We start from the raw sequence: 24199 nt of genomic DNA, 5'->3' as shown, positions 1-24199 counted from the left end.
GAGCTTAACTTGATTTGTGGACCGGTCTATTTAAACTCATTTGTCAGTCATACAGATACACAGCCATGGAAATGCAATTACCAGCTGCCTAATTCTTAATCAATCTTTTTCTGTCTCTGAGTACTTCTCACTTATTCTTATATGCATTTCCCTTATATATCTTTTTACTTGAGCAAGAAAGTTGTATTATTCAACTTTCTGTGAAGCTTTTATAAACCAAAATAGATTTCATTATGAGTGATTTATTAGACTGGTGTTTCATGGACTCTTAAAGCTTAAACATGTATCTCCGGTGAAGTGGGTGCAAGAGCTTCGGTCATGGCTCCTTTGTCTGACATGTGTTTGTCTTGTCCTGATGTGAAAGGTGGACAATGGGGACAGCTTGGTGGGATATAGTAGTGTGGTGGGTTCGGATTGCAGCCACCTGTTTGGCATCCAGTACCGTAGCCAGGAACTGTGATACCTGGAATCACAAAACCGGGAATCTGTGCGCCTGGAACCACTATCGGAGGGATTCTTGTGCCTGGGACTACTACACTAGGTCCACCCTGTCCTATACCGATACCAATCCCTTCCCCTGGACCACTACCTTGTCCTATGCCTTCACCGAATCCGCTACCTGGAGCTCCCGTGACAGGGCCGCAATTGGGTTGGGCAGACCCGGATCCTATTCCTTCTCCAATGCCAATACCTGTACCACCACCAGAACCAATTCCTTCACCAAAGCCGCTGCCTCCACTAGAGCCAATTCCTTCTCCAAAGCCGCTGCCTCCACTAGAGCCAATTCCTTCTCCAAAGCCGTTGCCTCCACTAGAGCCAATACCTTCTCCAAAGCCACTGCCTCCACTAGAGCCAATTCCAACGCCATAGCCAACACCAGACCCACCACTTCCATAGCCCCTACCTACACCATACCCCATAGGCTTACTTGTGTGGTCAGGATCTTCCTCTTCCAGTTCACTCGCCATGGTCTGCATTATCTGATCAGGCTTGACTTTGTGCTCAGGATGTTTTGATTCACCAGACATGGACTGGAGTTTATGGTCAGGCTTTTCCTTGTGCTCAGGATGTTCTCCCAACATAGACTGGAGTTTATGGTCAGGCTTTTCCTTGTGCTCAGGATGTTCTCCCAACATAGACTGGAGTTTATGGTCAGGCTTTTCCTTGTGCTCAGGATGTTCTCCCAACATAGACTGGAGTTTATGGTCAGGCTTTTCCTTGTGCTCAGGATGTTCTAATGCACCGGACATGGACTGGAGTGTATGGCCAGGCTTAACCGTGTGCTCTGGATGTTCTGATACACCGGACATGGACTGGAGTGTATGGCCAGGCTTGACCGTGTGCTCAGGTTGGACCTCATGATCTGGCTGTAGCATAACCATCCCAGGCATCATTTCATGGTTCAGATCTAGCTTTCTTGGCTCCATCATAGGGAGGTCCTTAAGAATCCTGAGTGCAAAAGTAGAGCTGAAGAAGCATAGTAAGAAGATAAACCCAAAGCATAAGCCTTGGTGTCCCTGAGCCATTATTTCTATGTAATAAGTTGATCCTGCTGTACATTCCTGATAAAATGATCCCTCATGCTTTTATAGGAAGGAAGACTTTTACTTAATAGAAAACACATCCCCTAAACGCAAGACGCCTTGCTGAAAATACGCATTAAAAATCGAATTCACAAACATAGCATGACAGGCATAAGAAATAACTTTTTTTGCGATAACACAAATCGTATGTTCAGCAACTTCAACTCTCCAAGTTTCGAAACCTTATTACGATTATTTGCAAAAAAGAAACTACATCAACACCATCTTGGCAGAAGAAGTCATTATAACAAAAACAAACACCAAAAAAAAAAACTCAACTGAGAGTATTCAACTGAGCACTACTTGGTAGATATTAGACATTATCACCATCACCTTGTGATTCAGCAGCTCTCAAACTCTCAGCCATAGCACGAGCCCTGTTCTGAGTTTGTCTCTCTACAGCAACCATGTATAAACCTAAACAATTATGGGTTAAAGAAAGTGTCCCATACAAACAAAAAGCTCATGAATTTGAGTAACAAAAACCATAGTCTCTAAGATGAAAATGTGGGAAAGATGGATCAATCATACCAATAGCACTTCCGATAGCACAACCCCATAGAATCCTCATTGACCACTTATCGTTGATAATCCCTCTCGATCCCATTTTTTTTCTCTGCAATAACTCTTTCAAAGCTAGCTTTTTATCCACTAAAACGCAAAATTTATGATTCCAAAACAGCAAATCAAACTCAATCCTGAAAAAACTCTGCTAATTATCGGAGATTTAAGAGATAAACCTTATTCTTATTCTTTTGATAAACCTTATTCTACAAGAGGAAAGAAGAAATAAGAGGAGAAACAAAATTCGTAGCGTTAATTAGGGAACTGTGGATGAATGAGCATAAGGAATGTGAGCTAACCAGAATTAGTCGGTGACCGGAAGAGTGAGAATCGAGAAAATGACGATGAGAGGAAGAAGAAGAAGAAGGAACGAGTACGGGAATAAAAGAACGGACTAATTTGTAATTTTAAAACAATGAGTGCTATTTTGGTAATACATAACTTATAAAGGGTTCATAACAATAAATGAAACACTTTTTTTTCTTTCCCGACATGTATTTTTTGTTGATTAATACAAAATTATCAATAACATTCGCACATGTTATGTGGATATCTAATTTATTTTTGTAACATCCGATAAAAAAATGTTAAATTTATTTTGCAATTTGGCTCTTCGATTTTCAAATTTGGTTTTTTTATAAATAACAAGAATTTGTCACTGTCTTCCCTATAAAATTTGGAGGAAGCAAAGGCGCTTGCTTTTCGCAGCAAAGCCTATAGAAACTTTACTTCCTTCTCCTCTCGTCTCATGCACCGAATGTATTTCCCTGCTTAACCAATTCTCTACTTTGTCCTCTTCTTCTCCGTTTCGATTTTACAAGATTCGATCTTTTGCAATCGAAATACCTAATATTCCGATTCTCGATTCCGGCGTCTTTTGCTTCGGGCTTTTTTGGTAAGTGTACTCTTACACTATCTCCGTCTCTACTCTTTTGCGTCTTGCATTGCTGATTGTTGGAAATGGATTTCTTTGTGGTGTAATGCGGTTTCCAAACGAGTTCGAGTTGGCTCTTTTAGAAAGATTCTTTCTTCTTTAGTCTGATTCTCAAGGTTTCACATTCTTCGTTTTGATAATGCGTTTCCCTAATTGCGTTGTGATTATCGATACCGAGTAAAAAGGTGTTCTTGGACTTTTCACTTTGCCATTGATTTGCTTCACTTGTATTACTTTAGAACTCTCAGAAACGATCATTGATTGGCTTGTGTAGAGATAATTGAGCAGTTCCATTTATCTACTTAGATCGGAGATATAATGCCTGCCAGGTGTTTGTTATATGCAATTTTGGGTAGAGCATTGAAATTTTGACCGAGAGTAGTATCATGATTACAAGCCATGTTCTGCTTTAGTTTCGTAGTCAGTGATGGTTATTAGGAAGATGATTGAAACTAGCTTTTTTTGCAGCTTCAAATGCATAACATTTTGGTTGTAATGTAGGGAACATTTTAATCATTCAGCATTCTACATTTTGCATAGCTACTGTTGTTAACCAAGCCATTTGTTTTGCACTGTGAATTAGTGGGAGGAATGTCAAAGATTGCAAGCTCTTCGAATAGTGATCCTGATTCAAGAAGCTTACAAGTGCTTCTCGATACTTTTGGTTCTCGTTTTTCTCTTGATGACATTGCCGCTGCTTACTGCCAAGCTAGCCAGAATGTCGATGTAGCTGGTGAGATTCTCTCTGCAATGGCTGAAAAGACGCCTCAATGTGACCAAGTTGAAATGAAGACAGCAACCTCAAAACCAACTCAGGTCTATGTTCCTAAGGAAGTTCCACGACAAGAGGATAGCAAAGCGAAAGTATGGAGGCCGAAGAGAAATTCTATATCAAATGGTACTGTTTCAAGTGTTATTGGTAAGGAGTATGCTAGAACCAGGCCTATATCAAATGCTCCCAAAGAAGCAACTAAACCATTGAAGATAAACTCAAGGGATATTCCAGAAACTGAGATATGGAGTGAAGAAATGCGAAAAAGTAACGAGGGAAAGATAAGCAGGGCTCCAACTGATGTTGAGGAATTTATTGTTAAGATGCTTGGAGAAGGTTTTCAAGCTAGCCAAGAAGTCATTCACCAGGTTCTTGGTAAGCATTCTCTAGCTTTCCTTGATTCTGCTTTACATATTTTTCTTCTTTAATGGTGGTATTGGCGACCTTAGCTGCTAAACTTAATCTGCTTTTCCACTAAACTATCAGGCGTATGCGGATATGATGTGAAGAAGGTAACCCGATGCCTTTAGCTCTGAAAAATAATGTATTTTGTTTCTTTAACAGCGTTTTGCTTTCCCATATGCCTTCATTTTCTTTCTTTTTCTAAAATATTTTAAATGTTTTACTTTTTCCTGGCTGAGTTATATTATATAGCCCCATACGTTGAAGCTCATCAAGATGACCACCGCTTAATTATGACCTGTGACCTTTATAGTTGCATCACTCTTTATTTGAGCTACTTTAACAATAATTACAATTATACCCTTGAGCCACTTTGACAATCCTTTTCTCTGTCTTGGTACTACTGCTGACTAAAATTTGAGATAAAGTTGACTTTTCATACCGACTGTCGCCTCTAATTTTGATCACTTGATTGTTAGTGGTATCTCTATAACTCTTGGCATATGGCTCTTGTGAGTATTTCATTTGATCCTGCTTTTGTTACAACTTCTTCTTTTGGCATCTACACTATATTCTTCATTATATTGCAGAGTACGGAGAAACTGCTTGACTTTTCTGATACCAAGAAATATGCTGATGTTGGAATTTCCAATGAAGTTGTGAGCTTTTATTATGACTTTCAGTTTGGTCTTTGTTATAGAATAGCGTCTTCTTCTAAATCTGACTCTGTTGCTTTGTTTCCCTTTCTATATAGATGTCAAAAGTTGATCCTCAAAGACAATCTACATCCTGCAACCAAATGGAACTACAAAAAATTTCTCAGAGGCACGTTTTTCCTAGTCAATCTTTGTACCGAAACTTTCCCTTTGCAATCCTTTTGATTTTTTTTCCTCTTCAAATTGCTTTTTGTGATGATGCAGTGTTGGAGCAAGAACCTTTACAGGTTCACAGGAAGGGCGTAATGCTAAGAATGGTCTTGAAAAGGAAGTTTTAGAAGCTTTGTTCTCAGGTGCGGAAAGATATGTGGACAAACCAAAAGTAACTCGACATTTTGGAGAAAGGAGACCTGGAGTTGCTGGTCGTCCTGTTTTTAAACCTCTGGAAGACCCTTTTCAAGAGAGAGTAGTTGCTGTGAAACAATCGTCCAATACATCTAAAGAAGGTAACCATGCCGTAGTCTTACATACACGTTTATTTGAGTTTATTCTTTTGTTCCTCAAGCGTTTGCTCAACTATCATTTTTCTCCTGTGATAGATGACGATGAAAATGAATTTAAGGCACATCGTAAAGCAGTACGCGAGCATTTGAATCAGATGAAAGAATATTATGGAGCTGTAAGTCTTTGAGATAATTGCCCGATATACCTTTATATGTTTGTAATGGCTATATGATTGTCATGATGTGATGGTTGCATAACTAAAACCTCTTCCTTTTTGACAGGCTGCAGAAGCATTCTCCAAAGGAGAAACCGAGCGAGCACACAGACTCGTGGAGAAGGTACAATTTGGAAAGAAATTTTTGGTTGAAAGTGATCAGTGTCTTTCTTGTCTTCTATGTAACAACTATATGATATCTTCCATGAAATATAGGGACACTTTTTTGGACAAAAAGCTCGAGAAGCAGATGACAAATCTGTAGCAAAGATGATTGACGTCAAGTCAGTGAATTTCTCAATCCATTTATTATCAGTCCTCTATTGTCATTTTCTTCTGTATGCTCCATTGGCAGGAAGAGTTGAATTTTTTTTTAAACCATTCTTATAGTCAAGAAGATGATTCAACTTACGAGGAAGACGAGGTAGTGACAGTAAATATGAATGAACACGAAGCAAAAGAAGCTCTTCGTCTTCTCAAGCGCCAACTTATTTACTTCTCTGGCATTTCATGTAAAGTTTTAAATCCCTCTTTTTAAACCTTTTTTGTTCTATCAGAAACAAATCTAATCTGTTTGATGAGTTTGTATTCTATTTGTGATTTAGCTTTCAAGTACCTCAGAGTCCAATTGGGTGAGAAGAAGGAAGATTTCAAGAGCAAACGAAAGGTCCCATCTTTACTCATCTGTTTTCATCTCTTCAAAGAACTTGAAGTCTTCATCTCTGAACAGAGCTTGAAATTGCTTCTATTTATATTGTTTTCTTAGCATATCGTAAAGCTGCTGGAGGGAGAATCCATTCCTTGGACTGAAGAAGATGGCGGCCTCGTGATAATGATTCGGGTTGATGAGATTGACCCCAAGAAATTGAGTTTTGCCAAGAAATAAGAACCATTGGTTTATTCTTTTGCTTCATTCTATTAGAAATTGGTTGCAACGTTTAAAGCATTATGATTTGTTATGTAACCAAACAAAGATGCATTTTGCGGAAATATGATTTTTGGTTTCGGAATCGAAGAATTATCAAGCCATCTGACATTACAATATGCTTAGAATGTTGTAGAGATAAAAGATTCTATTTTAAAAAACCATATAAACCGGCCAACCAAAGAAGAAACAAAACTTATACAGTATGGATCTATCAGTGAGTAAGACTCTGAACCTCTTCCTCCTGATTGCTATCTAAAGTTTCAAGCAGAAGAGGTGGTGCGTGCTGAGCATTCCCTTGATTCTCCTCTGAGTCTTGACAGAAGGAGAGAATGATGGTGTCTATCGACATCTCAACCACCGCAAAGAAAAGTGTTGCCACAATATACCCCAATGCCCAACATGCCTGTGCATAGAGAGAGTCACAAGCAAGCAAACCTATTTAAGCTAAAAAAAAAAACATCTGTCTTTGTATTTACAATTGAGTCTAGAGAGCAAGGAAAAGGATTTTACCAAAACAGGTAATAGCGGGGATGAGACTTTGTTGTGAGAAGCACGATATCGGTGCGAATCCAACATCAAGAAGCCAAAGAGAGCACTGAAGAGACTCACACAAAGCTTTCCTAGAAACAATATAACATCTCCTATCACATTAACTTTCCCTATCCTCAGAATGTTGCTTATGATCAGCTCTGTCGCGATTGCAGACGATTTGCAGAAGCTTTTCCCTGTTATAGCAATCTGAAAAGAGACCGAGAGACAGACAATCTATCAAGAAATGGTTCAAAGAATGGGATCTAAAAGAAGGAGATTTTCTGTTACCATTATGTAGGCATTACGGTTAACCGATTTGATGGTCCACTCCACACTTTTGAGACAACCACGTGAAGTGTAATGAGCCATTCTCCAAAACCAGTGATCAGGTATGGTCCCGCTTACTTTTGTTTTACGACGAATTGCTTCGAGAATGAACCGAACAGACTCAACAAAAGAGACAATGAGTGAACCAAGAGCCACGGATCCTAGGTTGTAGCGTGCAAGCCGCTTCATTGATGCGAAAACAGGAAGAAACGGTATCTCTGGCTGAATTGTTCAACCATAAAACCAGAATCAACACATAATAATAATCTACAGTTTCATATATTTGCTCAGAATTGTTTAGCTTACCGATGCTTCCCCTTGAGCCCAATAATAGGAGGCAACAGAGCCAGCAATCACTGTCGCAGAAGATGCAATGAAGAACTGTGTAGCCCAATAGCAACCAAACAGGTGGAAGAATATAGCAATGGTGATGTGAGGGGTGTAATGTATGCTATAACCGCAACAACGGTCACAATTAACTTTCTTTAACACGAGATCATACGCACAGCAGTTAGTGTTGTTGCAGTTGTTCTGAACAACTTGACCAGAACTGAAGAGATGGAGAGCCGCTGATATCCAGAACATATAGAATATTGCTAGCATCGCGAACGGTATAGCCGGGAATATAATAAGCGCTTGAACTTCTCCAATTACTTTAGCAGCTACCTGGATTTCACAAGTATACAGCAAAATGACCTTTCTAGCATAAACCAAACTGGTCACCAAGTGACTAAGAAAGTAATACTCGCCTTGAGGACTGATGTTGCCATGAGAATTCGGCGGATAATGGCAATTGAAGTGAGAATAGCAACAACAGAGATAAAAGTCATCAGAATGGCAACTCCACGAACATGAGTCAGTTCCTGAGGAATAAGCAGCAAATGTAAATAAGCTTGGAAGAAAATGGGACTAATGGTCTCATAATTTAGTGAATGTGAAAGCAGCTTAAGGCTGAGAATGTAAACTTACTCGACCATACACATGAAAGTATGGGTCATGCTCACCAATAATAGGTGTTACAGCATCATTCCCAATCCATCCAGCTACAAAAGATATAAAAGTGTAATAAGTATATTGAGTCCATATGACTTGAAACATAGAGACATACAATAGAAATATGATTTCCTAACCAACCTTTCAGGTAATAGAACACTGTGACTGATATTAAGAGCATGTTGAAAAGGACAACAGTTATCCAGGGCATGGCGGCAACAAAATGTCGAATAAGAAGCAGCCAAATAATGGATAGAAACAGTGGAACAAGGCCTCCACAAACGATCAATACTGGCCATGACTTCCCAATATCAGCCACATAACGCTACGATTGACAACCAACAAAAAAGCTTAGAGCATTCTTCAAAAATCATCACTTTACAAAGAAATGTTTACATGTCAATAGAGAAGAGGATCCTTCTAACCTTTAGAACTGAGGCACGAGAGTTCATTGACCTTCTAATTGATTTGTCTATGATCATGTCCTCTTGAATATTAACACCACCCATCTGCTGCCAGTGGCGTAAGGATGAATTTGAAGCACGAGCAATATATTGGCAGCTCCAATAAACTAAAGAATCAAAAGAACAAACCTTGTTACAAAAAAGCAATAGAATAGAAAATAAGAATAAGCTTTGTGTGCCTCTTACCATTCACACTAGGGAATATTACAGGGTAACAAGGACCCTGAAGCTGAAGAGAGGAATTCCTCATTTCTGGAGTAAGAAACTCAAAATAATCATAGTTCCTATCGATCCAATCATTCATCTTGAGACGAATCTCGCCGTCAGGATAGTCACATACCCAGTTGAGAGTATCATCAGAAGGTGCAGGGCAATCCAAGAGACAAATAGTTCTAGCATTAGCCAATTTAAGTTCCCCATCTTTCAAACCACTTTCATAAACTTGGTTAGGGTTTAACCAATATCTAAGCTCAAGTTGAGTAAGGTCACGGTGACGATGCTTGCTACCACACACATTCCCTTCATAGTCCAATCCATATGTGAGTCTGCAATAACAGTTCATATAAGACATCACCACTCAAAAACGATATTTGATTAACACAGCACAATTCACTGAACAAATTAGCACAACTATGTTCTATAAATTGAGTTCACACCAAATCTCTTAACTAAAGAACACCAAGCAGAAGAAAAGTAGGAACCTTATAATACAGATATAAAGGTACAAACTTTGGTATAATAAAAGGTAAAATCAAGCAAGATTAGCAAAACATTTAAGGTTCTAGGACGCTTTGTTTGTCCAAAGAGATTTGGAGCAAAAACCATTACCTTAATGGGTTGCCTTGGTTGAAACCAAAGCTGGAATTGACAATCATTGAAACCCAAAAGGCAATGAAGATGATGAGAAACGTAATATCTCTGCACTTTCTATTGTGCTTGATGATCCCATCATTTGGAGCACTCCCATCACTTGAAGTATATCTTCCAATCACTGCTCCTAAAGGTCCTCTCATCTTTGCCACAGCTATGTCTCTTCACAGTCTGAAAAACCCTCGAGACCAAAAAAAGGAATTTCGGAGAGAACAGCACACAGACCTTCTTTACTAAGTGTCTTCTCTCTCTCTCTTTCTCTGTGTTCATTGTTCGAGAAGAGAGTGTGAAAGCACTTGAAGGGTATTTATGTCTTTTTCTGTTTAAAAGTTATTTTCTTTTTGGTAAAAGATAAAATTAAATGGTTTCTGTTCAATCTTATATCATCCATGGCACATGAAAAGAATCCATGTCTGGTTCTTATGGGCTTTGAGATTTCTTATGACCATTTTTAAATGGTTCCTTTAATCCTAGTATTAAACCTAATTTAAAAATCTTTGTTCTGTTTTTTGAATAGATTTTAAAATCAAGCTTTTTTTTGTTCTTATTCTCTTTGAGATCTGCAAGACTGCAACTGTAACGCCATCCACTTCATTAAAAATACAATGATTCCACTTTTTCTTTGTTATATTATTAAAACATGAATAAAAAATGGACCAGAGTTATGTATAGAAGAAATTGATGACAAAAAGAAAACAGCTTTTTATTCATTAAAAGCTCACATCAATCTGTTGATAAGGAACTGAATGTGGTGTGAAACCTTCATCTATTTTTTGTTAATCTCTCACAAACATTCTTCCCAAGTTGGAGGGAAATTTTTAATAACCTTCCCAAAAGTAGGTTTTAGTGATATTTAATTAACTTTCTAAGTATATTTAGTTTGTATTTGAAAAATCAACAGATTGTTTTTTAAAAAGCATGGGCCAGCACCTTGTTTTTTAAAAATTGTTTTTATATATTTATTGCTCTGTTTTATTTATTATAGTTTTTATATATTTATTTTATCTTTATGTAAGAAAGAATTATTATTATTATTATTATTATTATTATTTTATAGAAAGAATTATTTCATTGACAAAAAAAAGAAGATAAAGAGTTATTTCAAGTTACGTACCTGACAATGTCGTTCTTTTTCAATTAAAGCTAGCATGTAACATTACATTTATATACTAATCTGTGTTTTATGAAGCTTTTATCTGATAATAGTCTTTTTTCATGGTGTCTATTAGCTCTGATAATTTTGTTGACAAATGAACTTGTAAAAAATGTTATTTCCATTAATATAAATTCTGCAAAACTCTTTAACTTGTCGAGTAATGCTTCATACATAAATGAGAAACCGTTCCGTTAAATAAAATTAAGCATGAAATTATTTAGCAATAAAAGAGAAACAAAGGAACACTGCCCAATTAAAACAAGGGCAAGTTCAGAAATAAGCAAAGAATTGCGTTTTGACCAGAGCACGACTTAGTTTTGTAGTTAAACGAATTGTCTTCCTCGAGAAGAGAAGGTTTGGCCAAACCACCAAGAAGAAGGGACAACGTTCAAAAATGTCTGCGTTTTGCTGTCCGTCAGAGTAACTTTGAAGGAGAGTCTCTGTCCCCGGAGATCACCGGAGCTCTGCCAGTTGGCACCCCAATTACGGGTCATCTGAAGCCAAGTCTTTCCCTTTGAGCCTCTCACCGCTACTGATCTCACCGAGCCGCCACCACCAACGTTTGAGATCATTACCATATTGAAGTTACCTTGCCCTCTCATCGTGAACCTCACGCCTCCTCTTCTTTTGCATCCCACCCTATATATACACATTACAAAACTATTAGATATTTTGCATAAATATCACAGTAATTACATGCTATATTTTTATTTAACTAAAGTCCATTTAAACCTTTTTCCAGATTCTTTTGAAGGATTGGCCTTGTTTTTGTTTTTTTTTTTTCTGTTTGTGAGCGTACGTATATGTACATGTTATAATGTGATGTTGATCTAAACTTCATCCATTCTTTCCTTATAAATTTTGCTATAATATATAATGACCTAGCTTGCTAATGATCATTATAGCAAAATAATGATATGTAGATGAAATAAATTAAACAATAATGTTAATAACTTAAAATAATGATAGGGTTGTATAATGTTCTCTACCTTACATTTTAAAAAGAAAAAAAAAAAACTCCAAAATATACTTTAATGTATAGTTTCAGTTTATTAACTTATCAAAAAGGATGAACACTATATGCATAAAAAAGCAATTGACTCCTATAGCATCGAATAAGTTACCGGCGATAGAAGACGGGGACGATGCCTTCATTGCCGCGACGGGCAATGCGGAAGAAAGCGGGGGAGGACATGTCAAAGTGATGGCGAGGGAGATTGCACCAACCATTATTGTTATTCGTTGGGCAAAAGTTTGTAGCCGTCACCGTCACGGCGGCTCCTCGGAGACACCACTTAGGATCCGCCGGAAAGTCGCACCTCACCTGGTAGCACCCACCGCATGACTCACCGCTTCTGAATAGCTCACCGCTTAGCGCCGCCGTGTGTGCTCCGAATCCGGCGTGGTACGGATTGTCATACCCACAAGCTCCTCCTATAAAATTGTATCTAAAAAACAAATTTACCATACAAACTTTGAAGTAACAAAAACGTATATTAAACAATAGTTTAATGGCCTTTTTACCAAGTGAAGCAGGGCTATCATTGACACCATAATACGTTGCATGAGCTCTTATCCAACCGTTAGAACACATCCCCACACTTAACGTACTAACCAAGAGAATAACCGTTACTAAGTATGTTCCCTTCATATCCATATATATATATTTTTATTTTATTTGAGATAAGTATAAATTTTTCGTGATGAAAGAAAGAGAGGTCGAGAAAAGAAAGCTTTGAGTTCACAATTGATTGCTTATTTGCTTGAAGAAGAAGGAAGACATTTGGACTCGTTTTATAAGGATCTATAATAAGTATTAACGCGTTTTGTCGGTGATTATTACGACTTATTTTCACTTACATGCACCACAATCTCATGCATGTGTTCGTTATCTTTCTTAGTTGGATCTTTCTTTTTTTATTGCTCTTGAAAATTCTATAATAATTGAATATAGGTCTAAACACAGGGGAACATAATTTCCTAGTTGAAATACTAAAACACTTTAATGTCATATAGCTATTTTTTGGTGAAGTAGTTAATGAAAAATATTTTTGATATGTCCATATAGAAGCATATTAAGTAACAACATTTTAGTTTCTGAGGAGAATTACCCATAACAAAATACTAGTATTTGAAATACTACAAGATAATGATATTTTTAGCTCTGGTTAGAGATTGAACTGCCTTGTAATCTGACTGTAACTAACATTTGGTTCCGAGAGGAAAATGATGGAAGAGAATGGCAGAGTTGACAAACGTTTTCGATATCTAGCTGTATATTTAGTTCAGGATTTCGTATCTTAATTATTCGGTGCTATCAAAGGTTGGGAATTTGAGATCTAAGTTTCCTAAGTTTTAGTCGCGAAATGACCTGTGTAATCCGAGATTAAATATGGGAATCCAACTAAACTGATTTAAAAACGAAACGCGTTTTCTCCTGATCGTTTAGTAAAGACATGGCTTGGACATGCCACATAGTATATACTCACATAATTGGATTAGAAATCGAAAACATACATGATATAATATAAGATTACATAGACCCCCTCGTGGTATTAATATATGTCCTATGCAGTACACAGAATGAAACAGTACGGAAGCCTACATTACTCAAAACATATGTATGTATATAGATTGTACGGTGAATTAGGAAGAACAATGGCATGTGGTTCAACGTGGAGTTATGCTTCTCATGCGTCGGTGGATTACTTTGTTTCCATTTTTTTTATTGAAGAAGACAAAGAGGACCCACGATAACATAATAGTCAAAAACTTAAAAGACTTTACAGAGATTACAAGAGAGAAGATAAGGTAAAATGGTTCAGAGTGACAAAAGAGTCAAATTTTGTTACTCGACCAAGAATCTTTCTATAGTTTTCTCCAACGTCTCTCTAGGCACAGCTCCAATGATGCTATCTTTCTTCTCACCGCCTTTGAAGATGATTACTGTTGGAACGCTTCGTATCCCGTAACGGTTTGCTGTATTTGGGCTCTCGTCAGTGTTGATTTTGTAGAATTTGAACTTCCCTGCGAAATCTTTGGCTAGCTGGTCAACTATGGGGTGAATCATACGGCAAGGTCCACACCATGGTGCCCAGAACTCGACCAGAACTGGGACATCTGATTCCAGAACCTTTGTTTGCCATTCTGAATCAGACAGATTTGGTACTGCAACATCAAACAAACTAGTTAGATATATCTCAATGGTGATTGAAATTATGCAACTATCAGAGAGAACCGTTCTGTGAAATAGTATACAGAGCACATCAATGCTCAATGCCAACAAGACTCTGGTTCTTTCTTGAGTTATTTAAACCATATGCTAAAATCTTATCACAGAGTATCTTTGCTATCAATTTGTATAATCAATCCTGGTTTGATCATACAACAACTTGATAGATGAAGAAGTTGAGTATTCAATAACGTTGACTACAATGTTTTATCAGAATCCACTCCCTATGAATCCTAGTTTTAGAGAACTAAATCAGATAATACTAAAGACTAACAATCCAAGTAATTATATAGATGATGAAGTTGAATCCTCACTGATTTAAGGTTCAGATCTACGAGTTGTACTATAAGAAAACTGAAGTTACCTTCGACGGCGGCGGCAGTGGTGTCCTGAGCCTCACAGGCGATTCGTCCACCGCGAGCGATTCTGGTTCTACGATTCGCACCCAGACTGGCCGACTGAGTCACCAAACTCCGCGAAGACTTCAAACCTCTGAATTCCAGAAACCTGGCGGGAGAAATCCGGCGTCGTGAAACCGACGGAGCAGCTGAAGAAGACGAGACCGAAGCCGCAATCGGCAGAGAAAACACGCGGGTCACGGTGACGGAATCGAGTAACGACGCCATTGGAGCAGAGCAGAGATATTTTTTTGAGTGGTTAGAGGGTTTTTGGCAGATACGGGTGACAATTTGAATGACTTGAGAACACACACAGAGGCGAATGCGATTTTATCCTCGCCACGTCATTCTTTCCTTTGAGATAACGACAACGTTTAGAGGACTCCTGTAAACCGTCAATTGTTTTAGTAGACCGACTATCAAATTTGATTTCGGTTAGGCAGCACATCTGATTTCGGTTAGGCAGCACCGCACCAATTCGGTTAGGCAGCACTGCTATAAGGTCGATTCTATTTACGAAGACGGACATGTTCTTTTTTCATTAGTTAAGGTTGAGGATTGGACTCTTATATCACTTTATGAAAGGGTGTCTATATTATATATAGTTTAACTTTTCTTTGGAGAGTAATTTTTTTTCTTAAAACAGATTTGCATAAATACATATGGATTCTATTACTAAGCGTTATGATCACATAAATTAGAGAAAACTTGTTCAAAACTCGATTCCAAATAGTATTGAGCTTGTTTTGAGAGAAAAAAAAAAGAAGACAAAACTCGATTTGGGATGTTATAATAATCTAATCACCATCGTCTAATCGATACCATTTTAATAGTTTACTGAGATAGTTGCAACATTTTCGTCAGTTTGAGAATTTTTTTGTTCTTTCCCCCGAATGTCACATATATCATTGATAACCAAAACCACAGATTTAATAGTTAAAATGGGATGTGAAGAAAAATATACTGGACAAAGAAGAAGAAATTGTCATTTTAGAACCATTTCATCAAAGAAGGTTTATGTCTAAAGCCATTAATCTCAAGCAAACAAAAAACAGAAAGCATTTTGTGAAGAATGAAGAGTTACTTCTTCTTCCTTGTGTACTTGTCATCCTCCTCTTCCTCATCATCTTCGTCAGAATCTTCATCGTCTTCAAAGTCAACGTCATCAATCTCGTCTTCATCAAAATCCGTGTCCTCCTCTGAATCAGCATCTTTGTTGTCCACCACTCGCTTTCCATGAGCCGCCTCCATTTTCCCTACTCTCTCCGAAACGGCCTCCTTCTGAACGAAGCCGACACGTAAACCGGATTTCATAACCGGAAAAGTTTCAGAGTAAACAGGGTATTGGCTAGCCGCCGGCATCTGGTTAAAACAAAGCAGAGATCGAATGGCCGGTCCATTGTTCTGTACTGTCTCGGTGAGATTGATCTTACGTCCACGGAGGAATAGATTCGTCAACGATTTTCCGTCGCGGATGAGTGATCTCGCCGCCGATGATGAAGCTGAAGCCATTTTTGATCGCAGTGTACTGGGACTGATAAAGAGTTTAGGACGGCTAATATAAAGAGAGGGAAGGGTTTAGGGTTTTTAGTAGGAGTTGACACGTGGATAGACACGTGTACATTTACGTATCTCTTTTTCAGAACTGTAGTTTAGATTTTCAGTTGAAAGTACAACAACACGTCGGTAAAGTAAATCTGGTTCACATCTTTTGTCTTGATTAGGAGGGATAATAAAGCTTAAAAGTCAAAATCCAAACCTTGTATCGTTGACTTTTACTCACTTCTCTGGTAGCTCAGAAAATTGAGGCTATAATAAATCTGACTGATAAAGGGAACTGTACATATGAGAGTGACTTCTCAGTTCTCAATAGTCTTTTAAGATTTATGTCATAGTTAAGAGAAAAAAAGAGGATCCATGATTGTAAGAAGGGAGAAACTAATTAAGTCACCGGTTTCTTCAGAAATTAAGAAAAATTAAGGACAAAAAAAAGGGAGCAATGGAGATCAACTAGAAGAAACTCTGTCTCTCTTGGACCTTGATCTGGTACATTTGCTACTCTCTGCAACGATTATAGTCTCAGGTGTTTTTTCTTCTTCTTCCGGTTCGAGACCAAGGACACCTAGAAGAATAAACTCTTTCAACAGCACTGTCTCCACAAAGGTAGCCACATCTGTCCTAAACTTCAGAGAGCTCATGCCCGCGCTATTCTCTTCCACATCTGGAGCCCCCTTCACCAGATATCCCGGTGTAGCTCCGTTTCTGTAAGCATTACACGCCTTCAACACGTCGTGAGCACAGCTGAAGAAATGTCCATACGCAAAGTCTTCAAAATACTGTAGCATTCGAAAAACCACCAGAAACAATCAATCTCAAGTTTTAGTGAAAAGGTTTACGCTTTTTTATTAGTAGAGAGAGACAAGTGTAATGGGATGAGGTTTTTGCTTTTACCTTGGGTGGTCTCCTCATGGTGTAAACCATAGTCTTTAAAGACAGTATGAATGTGTTTTCGCTGTAAGCTTTAGAGGTACTCTCACCATGTGCAGAACCTGCTGACCTCTCGTAGCCGGGCTCGTTGAAGTAAGGTTTTTGATTTAAGATTAGACCTTGGATCGAGACAAGAACTTGTAGCATCGTCGAAGTGTTGGGGATCCATTTCTCCCTCTGGTTACCACTCCAAGTGCCGAGAAGACTCAGACACACTTTCCCACAATTGTACAGATTTGGGTTGATTCTTAGCCCACCAGAATGGTAATGAACAATCTTGTAAAACCAAGAGGAAATTCACATATCAAATGAGACAACCTTTAGAAAACAATAAAAAAAACTCAACTTGAGAAAGTTCAGTTGACTTACCGGTGGCGTAGAAGGGTATGTATCCGGGAAGAAGATATCAAAAAAGAAGAGACCATCATGGTAGGGAGTTCCTTGGGCTCCGATAATTACAGCCCTTAAAAGATCCATCCTAGATTCATAAGCTCTGACAAATATCATCTCTGTTCCAATAACAAAGAATGTAAGAAAAAATTACTGATAAAAGCCACAGAGATTGTTGTATAAGACAGCGTGTATACCAACCTGGTAAATCTTTCTCAAGAATTCTCCACTCGTCTTGGATCCTTTTCGCCCAATCCTTTGAATGCTGATAAGACAAAGAAAAAAGTTAAATCTTGAAAAAACATAAGAAGCATTCCATTATAAAGATTAACTTATGCTCATCTGGCAACCTGCTTTGAAGTTGTTCCCTTAGAAGCATAGTGGTGATCTGAAAAATCTTCGACGATGTCAAATCTTTTGAAAAACAAATAAAGCCCAAGATAATCCTCCATATTTCTCTTAACTCTGGAATCATCCGGAGGTAATATAGGCGGCTCCTCTTTAAACCGAGCAGCATTACTTTTAAAACCGGGTGTGTTTGGTGGCAATAAACCAGAAGAACCTGCAGCAGGAGCTGGAGCCTCCCCCAATACGGTATCAGGAGTCTGAGGCTGAAGATAATTGGAAAAAGCAGTTTTAAGGGCTGAATAGTGGACAGCGTAAGGTGGTTGAAAAGCCTTGCTGTTCTGTGGCAAGGCATAAGCAGAGTTTGGTATGACTCCTTCAGCTTTGTGCGGTAAAGCATTCCATGGTTGAGCTACAGGGGTTTCCATATCTGAAGAAAATTGAGAATGGATTCCACTTGCTTTTGTTGCTTTCTTGGAACTGTTATTCCCGTTATTAGCATGAGACGATTTGCTACTACTCGCTGATTCCTTGTCAGCTGAATTTGGAAACCAATCCATTGAAACCTCCACACCAGTTGGGATATCCTTACCATCGAAAAGGTCTTGATACATGGAGTAATTATCAGGCTCCGCCTCCATTTCAAAGTCATATTGTTCGGAATAGTTTTCGTCGTCTTCATAGATCAAAGACTCTGGGTCTAACAAACTATTTGATAGTGGAGATGATTCAGGATAACCATAATCATCACCAGGAGATCCCTAGAATAATTTTTAAAAAAGACCTTTTAGTTGTGACAACGTAAGTAGACTCATTAGAAGAAAAGAAAAAACGAAAATTCAAACATTTACCACAGCATACTCATCTTCTTCACCATAGTCACCGTAAGACATGGAATCAAAGTCTATAGCCTTCCCTTTGTTCTTATAATCAACATTGTTGCCATTAGGAACACCACCGTTTTGCAAATCATATTCCTCCACATCAATCACTTCTGGAGTTTCAGCCTACAAGTTCATGATCCCACCCAAAATCCAGAGTAAGATAAACATAATAATATCCAATTGAATAGCAAAGCCACCAAAGAGCAAAATAGTTATCACAAAGAACCAAAGACAAAACATTCATAGACTTGACATCACATTACATAACAAAAACAAGTCTATAACAACTTTAACAGTCAATTTCTAGTGATCAGAAACATGAAACGTTAGAAAGTGATCGCCGAAACGAATGACGATCCTTCAAAGAGAACATACACAAATAAAAAACATAATGCAAGTGAGCCAACAAAACAAAAGACCCCAATCACACATCAGCAAAATCAACGATGATGACTCACTAAAACCAATAAATCAACAAAGACCTCAAAACCCAGATTGATGATCACACAATCACACAATCCCCAAAATCAATTTTAACTTCAAATTAGGTAAATCAGTGAATTTAAGACACAGTTAAACAGAATTACCCTCTAGAGATTAAAATCCGATCAAATTCAATTCAATTAGGTAAAGTAATAACCTTTGTTGGCGTTCGAATTCTCGAGCAAGAAGCGGCAGGAGGAGTAGCGATCTCCACTACGTTGGGCTCCATTGAACGATCCCAAACTCAAAGAACTAAAAACGGAAAACGAGATAATTTTCCAGAAGAAGAAGAAGAAATCGATCAAAGAAACCTTGGCGCCGTAATATATACCAACACACAGTGAGATTGCGCAAAGGCTTTTCTCTCTTAACACTTAAAACCAATTCCTCTTTCTCTCTATTAATCCTAAATCTTAATAAATTAAAGACCTAAATTAAAACAGTGATGATTAATGAAAATTTTCCAATTTGTGCGTTTTTATTCAACAAGTCAATACGGAAAGTCTACGCATATGGGGCCCACTTTTTACATTGACGGTTGCGATTGAAGTTTATATTGGAAATTATTATTTAACGGTGATGATGAAGGTACTACTAGTACTAGTGTGGTCTGCTGCTGTAGACGAAATAGACCGAGCTTAAACAACAAGGTTAGGTGATTTCGACCAAGGCTATGATTTTAGAACCGTTCGATGTGAGATAAACAAGTTATTGGGTTAATCCAACGGTTGGGAACTATTTTTTTGGTTCCGTTTTTTTTTTTTATAGTAACAGAATAATCATAGCAAATCTAATGAGAAGATATAATTGAGTTGTTTTTTAAGTTATAAAGAATACACTGATATTTTTTCTAAAGAAGTACGATGAATCTGACTAGTATCATTGATTAAATTATAAATTTATTTTAAATAAAAAGACCAGTAAATGAATGATCAATCAATGTAAAAAAAGATGTAATAGTGCTATTATCAATGATCATCAATGTTATAGTGCTATTATTATTTGTGTTTTGGCCCATTATCTTATTCTTACTTTCAGCTATTAATAGATTAAGTTTGTTAATAACAACAAAAAAAAAGATGAAGTTTGTTTAGATATATAAAAAGAAAAGTTGAATACAGTAAGTAATAAAAATGTATTAATTTAAATTTAAAATAATTAAACTGGTGTGACATACTGACATATGTCGTTATTGATTTTTTTACAAAATTTATCTCTTTTTTTTTGTTTGAAAAGAGATTTTTTTAAAAAAATTAGAAAAGAGATTTTTTTAAAACAAAAGAAAAAAGGAGAGAGAGAGAGAGATCCATGCTGGTCTTATTTTGGGCCTATGTACATTATTTCTTATGTTATGGGCTTTTACAAATGGGCATCATCAGTAAAAATAAACAAAAGAAACAAACATGATAACATAACATAAGTTAAAAGAAGAAAACAAACAAACAAAAGAAACAGTCGAACTTTTTGATCGAAAAATAAACATGAGATAGTCATCAGTCATCACAGGCTTTGTAATCTACTGTAGTTGAGGATAATGAAGTTGTTTGTTTTATTAAGTCACTAATTTCTGAAACATATGCTCTGCTAATTTTCAAATTAGAGAACCAAATTAATAAAAGTTGAAAGAGACAGAAAGCCATCTTTTTGGTCTTTGCAAGTTAGTGGATAGATTTTTATTCACAAAACGACATGCATTTCTTTGCTCATTCTTCTTGGGACATATTCGTCATTTCGTGACTGAAAAAATGATGTTTATGTAAGAAATGCCGAGGACATTAATATTTCAGAATTCAGACAATGTACACAAACGCAAGTGAATATTATAAGGATAATCTAAGTGAAAGAGTTTAAAATGGAACAGAATGGTTTTTAGTTATCTACAATCTTTCCTCAATGATTAAAAAAAAATGATTTCGATATAATCTTCTTCTTTTTCTTTTTTGGGGAAACAAGATATATCTTACGAAACAAAAATAGTCATGCATCAAATAATGTTAGTTCTCCCATAAAATATTGTATTTGAACTTAGATTAGATAAATCAACTTTTATTCTTCTAATGATTGTATTTGGATTCTATTGGAAATAAGCTTAATCATCAGTAGGACACTAGTCATATTTCATATTTGGGAAAAAGGATATAGAGCACTACATTCAAATCATATCCTTTTGGAATCTTTGAGTAATCATGAGTTTCGCAAAGTTAAAATTACCCCGAATCATAGGAGTATAGATTTAAAATTGATCTATTATAAAAACAAAGATCTTGTTCAAAACTTTAAATCTTGTTCACGAGTACGTCACAATTTTGTCTGGGAGGCAACGACTTTAAATTGTCACCTATGATTTGAGGAGCACGCCTCTATTTAAATATTTCAACTAGATTATTTATACTAATAGTAATTCCAACTACATATGCTAAAATTCATATATTTTGATTTCAGTTGTTAATCAACTATATTCCAAATTTGTTATATAAAAAAAGAGTTGTAATGGATTACTACAAAAAAAGGGAAGAATAACGAATATAGTGGGAAAAAAGGAGTGAAATGGACACGAGAGGTTGGCAACGAAAGGCTTTTCTCTCCATAACCCAAAAAAGATTCGGTTGTCACATAATTTGCAGAGATTCTCCACTCTCTCTATCCTTCTATAAATTACATAGCCATCGGATCACAAAACAGAACAACAACAACAACAACAAACAAGAACTCAAACACTTCATAACTAAACATCCTTTAAAGCCTTTTCAAAAACTCAATCATGTCAAGCAACTGCGGAAGCTGCGACTGTGCTGACAAGACCCAGTGCGTGTAAGTGTCCTCTGTTTCTTTTTTTGAGAAAGACCCTGTTTCTGATTCGTTGAGTTATCGATTTTGTTGAGCCAACAGCAGAGTGAAACCTCTCTGTTTTTGGATCTTGATGCTTGATCTGTGTCTGAAACTATAATCTTTGTCTTCTGTAAATCTTATGTTGCTCTAGATCTTGATTGACCTATGCTTTGTTACTCTGTGACTGTAGAAAGAAGGGAACCAGCTACACCTTCGACATCGTCGAGACTCAGGAGAGGTAATAACAAATGACATGTTTGTAATAGTAATGATACAACGAGATCATATTCATAATGATGGAACAATTTATTTGTTTTGCAGCTACAAGGAGGCCATGATCATGGACGTTGGTGCCGAGGAGAACAACGCAAATTGCAAGTGCAAGTGCGGCTCCTCTTGCAGCTGCGTCAACTGCACTTGCTGCCCCAACTAATGAAGCTTCTTTAATCAAAATGTAATATGAATAAAAGTTGATGTGGGCTCATCTATTGAGCTCATGTCTCTCTTATTACTACTCTCTAGTATGGTGTGATGTAATGGGTTATGACCCTTCTTTCCCTTCCCTATAAAACTAAAGAAACTTGCAAGATAATTGAAAAGATGGTTTCTTTTTATTATCAATCGCATCAAAATGGGATTTTGTATCAAATGCATACATTATCTCTTGCTTTTATACCCTAAACCCATACCGGGTGATGAACAATCTTCTGTTGCTCATTCCTTTTGATGATCCATCAAATTACGTATTAGAAAAAGAAAAAAAAGTATCAGACGTTGAAACCTTCTGCTCGGAGACAAATTTTATGAGCCTCGATCCATTTAGTGCAAGCCGATTCACCATGCTCGACAATGCACTCATCTCTCAGCTTCTTGGTATCAGGGCAAGCACAACATATCCTCTTCTTTGGTTTCGTCTCTGCTGAGGCAGCAGCCTTGCTTGGCTCTGAAGTGGGTGGAGGAATCAATCCATTTTGTGCTGGCTGATCAGTCATCCTGTAGACAACGAAAAAAAGAACACGGTAAAAAAAATGAACATGATAAAGAACAAATGGCATAAACATAAGTCACATACTCACATCGCCTAAATTCTCCTTCAAATCCTAACTTATCATTCATCTGTTAAAGAAGCGATCTTAAAGATCAAATATCAAGTCCTTAAACCTTGGGATGTGCTCATAAGCAAACACAAACAAAGATCGAAATAATATACTTGGTTCTCAAAAACCAAGCTCAATAAGAGCTAACAAATGTATAGAATTCCATGACAATAGTCTACTTGGTAAGAAATCGAAAACAATGACTGCATAAATCTACCACAAAGACTTTTATTGAGAACTTGTGATCACGAAATGAGTGGCTTGAAAATACTTACGAGTGGTTATTATATTAAATTCGAGATTTTTCAATCAAAATTTAAAAACGCATAAACCCATCTGAACATCTAAAAAAATTGAACTTCTGATAAACCCTAAGAAACATCAGACGACTTAAAACCCTGAATCTCAAAACCCTGACCTTAAATTACGAAATCTCATCAATAAGATAACAACAACACCAAACTCATAAGCCAATTGGGTAACAATTCAATTCAACGAGCAAGCAAGCAAATCAAATCTGCGAAAAATGTTCCCTTTTTTTCCTTTGCAGCATCTTACAATTCTCGACATAAAATTCTCAAAAAGAGGAAAAAGAAAAAAGAAACCTTTGAATGAATTTGCAGAGGAAGAATCAAAGAGCAGAGAACCGGTGAAAATGTCGGCGACAGGTTCGAAAGGAAAGAAGAACACTTGGCTTCAGGTTGAACAAGGAGGCGAATTCAAAAGCAAACAAGCCACCACCAAATACGATTTTTTTTGTTTTGTTTTTGAATGTTCTACTATACACAAGCATCGAATTTAGCTACGAGCCCATCTGATTGGTCTAAAGTGGGCTAGGCCCATTTGTTTTAGCACTGAGTCACTGACAACAAATGGAGATAGTAATGGATCCAAAGATTGGCAGATTGCAGCAATTCAACATCTCTCACACAGATGGAGAGTTATAGCTTGTGGAAGATGAAACATAATGTTTTTTAGCACTTGCAAAGAGATTTTACAGATACTGAGACTCAGGGTAAGGCTGAAACGAAAGAAAGCTACAATCTTTGCTTGGCAGAGGAGAGACATTAGGGAGTGGAAGTTTTGTGATCCTGATATTAGCTGCTTATTCTCATTACGCTTCAATCTACATTGATGATGATGAAGCTTATGGAGT

The 24199-nt window shown here is 37.2% G+C and overlaps 10 protein-coding genes and 2 long non-coding RNA genes across 24 annotated transcripts; 3 read left to right on the top strand and 9 right to left on the bottom strand.

Annotated features, from left to right (window-relative positions):
* Positions 1 to 6: 6 nt before the first annotated feature.
* ATA20 (anther 20) lies at positions 7 to 1582 on the bottom strand. 2 transcript variants are annotated; one of them, NM_001338169.1, is made up of 2 exons: positions 1232 to 1560; positions 7 to 1177 (listed from the first exon to the last, which is right to left on the bottom strand). In NM_001338169.1, the coding sequence occupies exons 1-2, from the start codon at positions 1524 to 1526 to the stop codon at positions 276 to 278; spliced, it is 1197 nt and encodes a 398-aa protein (NP_001319559.1). In that variant the 5' UTR covers positions 1527 to 1560; the 3' UTR covers positions 7 to 275. The 2 variants fall into 2 exon arrangements, with proteins under 2 accessions (NP_001319559.1, NP_188159.1); NM_112408.3 differs by having other exon boundaries at positions 7 to 1582.
* A 107-nt stretch (positions 1583 to 1689) lies between these two features.
* On the bottom strand, positions 1690 to 2565 carry AT3G15395 (HrpN-interacting protein from malus protein). Of its 5 annotated transcripts, NM_001035623.1 has the most exons (4): positions 2447 to 2565; positions 2324 to 2353; positions 2115 to 2234; positions 1690 to 2000 (listed from the first exon to the last, which is right to left on the bottom strand). In NM_001035623.1, the coding sequence occupies exons 3-4, from the start codon at positions 2188 to 2190 to the stop codon at positions 1897 to 1899; spliced, it is 180 nt and encodes a 59-aa protein (NP_001030700.1). In that variant the 5' UTR covers positions 2191 to 2234; positions 2324 to 2353; positions 2447 to 2565; the 3' UTR covers positions 1690 to 1896. The 5 variants fall into 5 exon arrangements, with proteins under 5 accessions (NP_001030700.1, NP_974322.1, NP_001319558.1 ...); NM_001338167.1 differs by having other exon boundaries at positions 1697 to 2000; positions 2324 to 2564; NM_001084690.1 differs by lacking the exon at positions 2324 to 2353 and having other exon boundaries at positions 1761 to 2000; positions 2115 to 2199.
* A 244-nt stretch (positions 2566 to 2809) lies between these two features.
* Positions 2810 to 6682, top strand: SDE5 (silencing defective 5; the record flags this gene model as incomplete). Of its 3 annotated transcripts, NM_112407.5 has the most annotated exons (12): positions 2810 to 3042; positions 3665 to 4228; positions 4340 to 4365; positions 4846 to 4914; positions 5010 to 5080; positions 5176 to 5417; positions 5511 to 5590; positions 5697 to 5753; positions 5846 to 5913; positions 6020 to 6141; positions 6235 to 6296; positions 6396 to 6597. In NM_112407.5, the coding sequence occupies exons 2-12, from the start codon at positions 3673 to 3675 to the stop codon at positions 6513 to 6515; spliced, it is 1473 nt and encodes a 490-aa protein (NP_188158.4). In that variant the 5' UTR covers positions 2810 to 3042; positions 3665 to 3672. The 3 variants fall into 3 exon arrangements, with proteins under 3 accessions (NP_188158.4, NP_001327652.1, NP_001189900.1); NM_001338166.1 differs by lacking the exon at positions 4340 to 4365 and having other exon boundaries at positions 2829 to 3042; positions 6396 to 6515; NM_001202971.2 differs by lacking the exons at positions 2810 to 3042; positions 3665 to 4228; positions 4340 to 4365 and adding an exon at positions 4599 to 4767 and having other exon boundaries at positions 6396 to 6682.
* Positions 6613 to 10001, bottom strand: AT3G15380 (Plasma-membrane choline transporter family protein). Its single transcript, NM_112406.5, has 10 exons — positions 9701 to 10001; positions 9059 to 9417; positions 8834 to 8979; positions 8550 to 8733; positions 8385 to 8458; positions 8165 to 8278; positions 7722 to 8081; positions 7377 to 7637; positions 7068 to 7295; positions 6613 to 6960 (listed from the first exon to the last, which is right to left on the bottom strand). Exons 1-10 carry the CDS (start codon positions 9883 to 9885, stop codon positions 6769 to 6771), a joined length of 2103 nt encoding a protein of 700 aa, NP_566511.1. The 5' UTR covers positions 9886 to 10001; the 3' UTR covers positions 6613 to 6768.
* A 1005-nt stretch (positions 10002 to 11006) lies between these two features.
* EXPA12 (expansin 12) lies at positions 11007 to 12650 on the bottom strand. 2 transcript variants are annotated; one of them, NM_112405.3, is made up of 3 exons: positions 12423 to 12648; positions 12023 to 12332; positions 11007 to 11537 (listed from the first exon to the last, which is right to left on the bottom strand). In NM_112405.3, the coding sequence occupies exons 1-3, from the start codon at positions 12553 to 12555 to the stop codon at positions 11222 to 11224; spliced, it is 759 nt and encodes a 252-aa protein (NP_188156.1). In that variant the 5' UTR covers positions 12556 to 12648; the 3' UTR covers positions 11007 to 11221. The 2 variants fall into 2 exon arrangements, with proteins under 2 accessions (NP_188156.1, NP_001327548.1); NM_001338165.1 differs by having other exon boundaries at positions 11035 to 11537; positions 12023 to 12650.
* Positions 12651 to 13367: 717 nt separating this feature from the next.
* Positions 13368 to 14963, bottom strand: TRX-M4 (thioredoxin M-type 4). The gene is made up of 2 exons (NM_112404.5): positions 14495 to 14963; positions 13368 to 14066 (listed from the first exon to the last, which is right to left on the bottom strand). Exons 1-2 carry the CDS (start codon positions 14754 to 14756, stop codon positions 13747 to 13749), a joined length of 582 nt encoding a protein of 193 aa, NP_188155.1. The 5' UTR covers positions 14757 to 14963; the 3' UTR covers positions 13368 to 13746.
* A 451-nt stretch (positions 14964 to 15414) lies between these two features.
* On the bottom strand, positions 15415 to 16122 carry AT3G15357 (phosphopantothenoylcysteine decarboxylase subunit). Its single transcript, NM_112403.2, has one exon. The coding sequence runs from the start codon at positions 16038 to 16040 to the stop codon at positions 15609 to 15611; it is 432 nt and encodes a 143-aa protein (NP_566510.1). The 5' UTR covers positions 16041 to 16122; the 3' UTR covers positions 15415 to 15608.
* A 152-nt stretch (positions 16123 to 16274) lies between these two features.
* On the bottom strand, positions 16275 to 19563 carry UBC25 (ubiquitin-conjugating enzyme 25). Its single transcript, NM_112402.3, has 7 exons — positions 19275 to 19563; positions 18602 to 18757; positions 17756 to 18511; positions 17607 to 17670; positions 17385 to 17524; positions 16980 to 17291; positions 16275 to 16864 (listed from the first exon to the last, which is right to left on the bottom strand). The coding sequence occupies exons 1-7, from the start codon at positions 19344 to 19346 to the stop codon at positions 16535 to 16537; spliced, it is 1830 nt and encodes a 609-aa protein (NP_188154.1). The 5' UTR covers positions 19347 to 19563; the 3' UTR covers positions 16275 to 16534.
* A 2054-nt stretch (positions 19564 to 21617) lies between these two features.
* On the top strand, positions 21618 to 22562 carry MT3 (metallothionein 3). 2 transcript variants are annotated; one of them, NM_001202970.1, is made up of 3 exons: positions 21618 to 21922; positions 22137 to 22184; positions 22268 to 22562. In NM_001202970.1, exons 1-3 carry the CDS (start codon positions 21879 to 21881, stop codon positions 22377 to 22379), a joined length of 204 nt encoding a protein of 67 aa, NP_001189899.1. In that variant the 5' UTR covers positions 21618 to 21878; the 3' UTR covers positions 22380 to 22562. The 2 variants fall into 2 exon arrangements, with proteins under 2 accessions (NP_001189899.1, NP_566509.1); NM_112401.2 differs by having other exon boundaries at positions 21667 to 21928; positions 22268 to 22537.
* AT3G03105 lies at positions 21906 to 22183 on the bottom strand. The gene has a single exon (NR_140970.1). It is a non-coding gene; the product is annotated as an other RNA (long non-coding RNA).
* On the bottom strand, positions 22539 to 23846 carry COX17 (cytochrome c oxidase 17; the record flags this gene model as incomplete). Of its 4 annotated transcripts, none has more annotated exons than NM_112400.3 (2): positions 23649 to 23846; positions 22539 to 22939 (listed from the first exon to the last, which is right to left on the bottom strand). In NM_112400.3, exon 2 carries the CDS (start codon positions 22936 to 22938, stop codon positions 22714 to 22716), a length of 225 nt encoding a protein of 74 aa, NP_566508.1. In that variant the 5' UTR covers position 22939; positions 23649 to 23846. The 4 variants fall into 4 exon arrangements, with proteins under 4 accessions (NP_566508.1, NP_001327630.1, NP_001327631.1 ...); NM_001338158.1 differs by having other exon boundaries at positions 22714 to 22939; positions 23023 to 23846; NM_001338159.1 differs by having other exon boundaries at positions 22714 to 22939; positions 23462 to 23846.
* On the top strand, positions 22918 to 23671 carry AT3G03095. Its single transcript, NR_140969.1, has one exon. It is a non-coding gene; the product is annotated as an other RNA (long non-coding RNA).
* Positions 23847 to 24199: the final 353 nt, after the last annotated feature.

This window comes from Arabidopsis thaliana, chromosome 3 (assembly GCF_000001735.4).
Source record: "Arabidopsis thaliana chromosome 3, partial sequence".
NCBI lineage: Eukaryota > Viridiplantae > Streptophyta > Magnoliopsida > Brassicales > Brassicaceae > Arabidopsis > Arabidopsis thaliana.
This window is presented reverse-complemented; position numbering and strand designations above follow the sequence as displayed.